Raw genomic sequence first — 2,190 nt, 5'->3', positions numbered from 1 at the left:
TTGTGCAGCTCTCTCTGTTCCAGTCTGATAAGTGTCCAGTTTATCAACAAGCAGCTTATTTAGGCACTGTAACCTCACAACCTGATTTTGCAAGTTGCTCCATCTGGGAGCGTTTTGACAACCATTGTTCTTTCTGCTGGTGCTGCTTTCAATATGCAGTTAACAAAATCCATCCATGTCTTCTCAAACCCACAAGTCCTTTCCCTTTTTCAATAAGCACTTTTGGAATACATTTCAATCCACAAAAAGTAACATTTTGCTCTGATCCTGTCTGTGATGCCAATCAATGTTCTGCCAATTGATGGGGTCAACAGAAATGACAGAGACACCAATGGAAAAAATAGGTTTATTTTACTATTGGTGTTTAAAGATAATAGAAAAATGAAGAATATATTTACATAGAAGCTTAGTTTACTAAGCTCTAATACAAACAGCATAAACAACAAAGACAATAAGAAAGGTAATGCGCCTAATCATTGCTACACACAGGAAATAACAGTGATTAAGGAAAATACATCACCAATTGCCCCAGTGCTTTATCATCATCCAGTTCCCCAGTTGCTGGTTGCAGTGAAGGTTTGGAGAGCCTTTCCCAGCAACTGGGAAGTCCTACACAGTGTGTCCACTCGGAGCTGAGGTGGCCAAAGTTGTTGCAAGAGGCTCCAGCTTTTATAGGCCAAATCAGCAAGAAAGAAAAAAAAAGAACAAACTAGCAGTTTTTTATCATTTGTGCAGATGACACCTAGTGGTTTTCCCCTCTGCCCAGCCAAAGCCAAGGTTTGGCCAGAGCCCAGGACACTGGTTGTGGAGTTTCCTCTAGGATGTATCTCAGGCAAGGCATGACCTTGGAAATACTTCACAGGCAAGTGTATAGCCTGTACCAAGGTTGTCTGTAAAATATTTTCAGGAAGTTGGCATGGTCTTGGGCAGATGTAGAACCTATGCAAATCTACATCTGTGTTCTCCATTCAGTGGCTTAGTTAATTAACACAAAGAAGCACTATTCACAAGGAGTACAGGATTCATCTATAAGTCAGTTCTGCTATGGGCCTGTTGTCCAGGCTCTAGCATTTCACAGTTGGGAAAGGCTCTCTGGAGCCACTTCTGGGACACTGGGGCTGCACCTCCAAATGGATCAACGAGTTATCCATCGTCCTCACTGCTACAACCTTCTACCACAGGTACCCACTGGGGACCTGGCTGCATCCTGCCCCCAAACCTCACTCCCTCTCCAGGTACTATCACAGCTCCTTCTCCAAGTACCTGCCCGTGGGGCTGTGGGAGCTGGTGGATGGCCTGGCTGGCTGTGAGGACATCCTGATGAATGTCCTGGTGGCTGTTGTCACCAAGCTGCCACCCATCAAGGTCACCCAGTGGAAGCAGCACAAGGAGACAGTGCCCCAGCAGGTAGGGTGCAGAGATGGAGATGTGGGGGTGACTGGGGAGCAGAGCCCCTCACACCTGCACTCTCCTCCTGCCAGGGTGAAGGGCACAGTGGGTGTTCCTCCCAGTGGCAGGACTGCCTCAACCAGTTGGCAGACTGGTTTGGCTGCATAGCCCTGGTGTCCTCCCAGCTGCACCTCGACCCTGTCCTCCTCAAGGACCAGGTCTATGTCCTGCACAAGAAATACCCATGCTTGGAGAAACTCTGAGGGCTGCCAGGGAGTGGGACCAGCTCCAGGTGCCCTATTCCCAGTGTGCAAAGCCCTCCTGGATCAGGTGGTTGCTGCTGACAGAGTTTTACTCATTATTGGGTTTTACCAGTGCAGTAAAGGAGGGTGGAGAGGCAGACTCCAGGTGGTGGCTGCAGGATGTGGGGGAGCACCAGTGTTTGGGTGCATTTCTGCCACCAGCACCCTGGGAATAACTCGTGCAGCTCCCAGCTGCATGTGCAGCCCTCCTAGTCCCACAAGAGGGCGAGTCCTTCACCTCCTCGAGGACAAACAGAGGAGTGATAAGAGGTGAGAGCTAGGCCAGTGTGTCCTCCCTTCCCCCAGCTGGGATGGATCCCCTCACAGCACCAGGCACCCCAGCACCCATTGCCTCACAGTGCTTCCCACGGAAGGGAAAAGGGGTGTTTCAGCTGCTTTTCCCTGCAGCTGAATAGAAATAGGGAATATTAAGGCTGCTGGGCTCCAACAGCTGCTCTCTTCCAGCTGCCACAGCCCCGAGTCTGTCCCTGGGTCCTCC

At 49.9% G+C, this 2,190-nt stretch overlaps 1 protein-coding gene across 1 annotated transcript in view; it reads right to left on the bottom strand.

Moving 5' to 3' along the window:
* Positions 1–1,740: 1,740 nt before the first annotated feature.
* The window catches only part of SLC30A2 (solute carrier family 30 (zinc transporter), member 2), a gene marked incomplete at its 5' end in the record, with an annotated part of 2,680 nt that continues 2,230 nt past the window's right edge, over positions 1,741–2,190 (bottom strand). The window contains one exon of the mRNA XM_009071939.1: positions 1,741–1,936. Within this exon, the coding sequence (XP_009070187.1) occupies positions 1,741–1,936 (196 nt within the window). The remainder of the gene's footprint in view (positions 1,937–2,190) is intronic.

This window comes from Acanthisitta chloris, unplaced genomic scaffold (assembly GCF_000695815.1).
Source record: "Acanthisitta chloris isolate BGI_N310 unplaced genomic scaffold, ASM69581v1 scaffold33703, whole genome shotgun sequence".
Taxonomy (NCBI): Eukaryota; Metazoa; Chordata; class Aves; order Passeriformes; family Acanthisittidae; genus Acanthisitta; species Acanthisitta chloris.
Note: the sequence above shows the minus strand (reverse complement) of the source record. Positions and strands in the feature narration are given on the sequence as shown.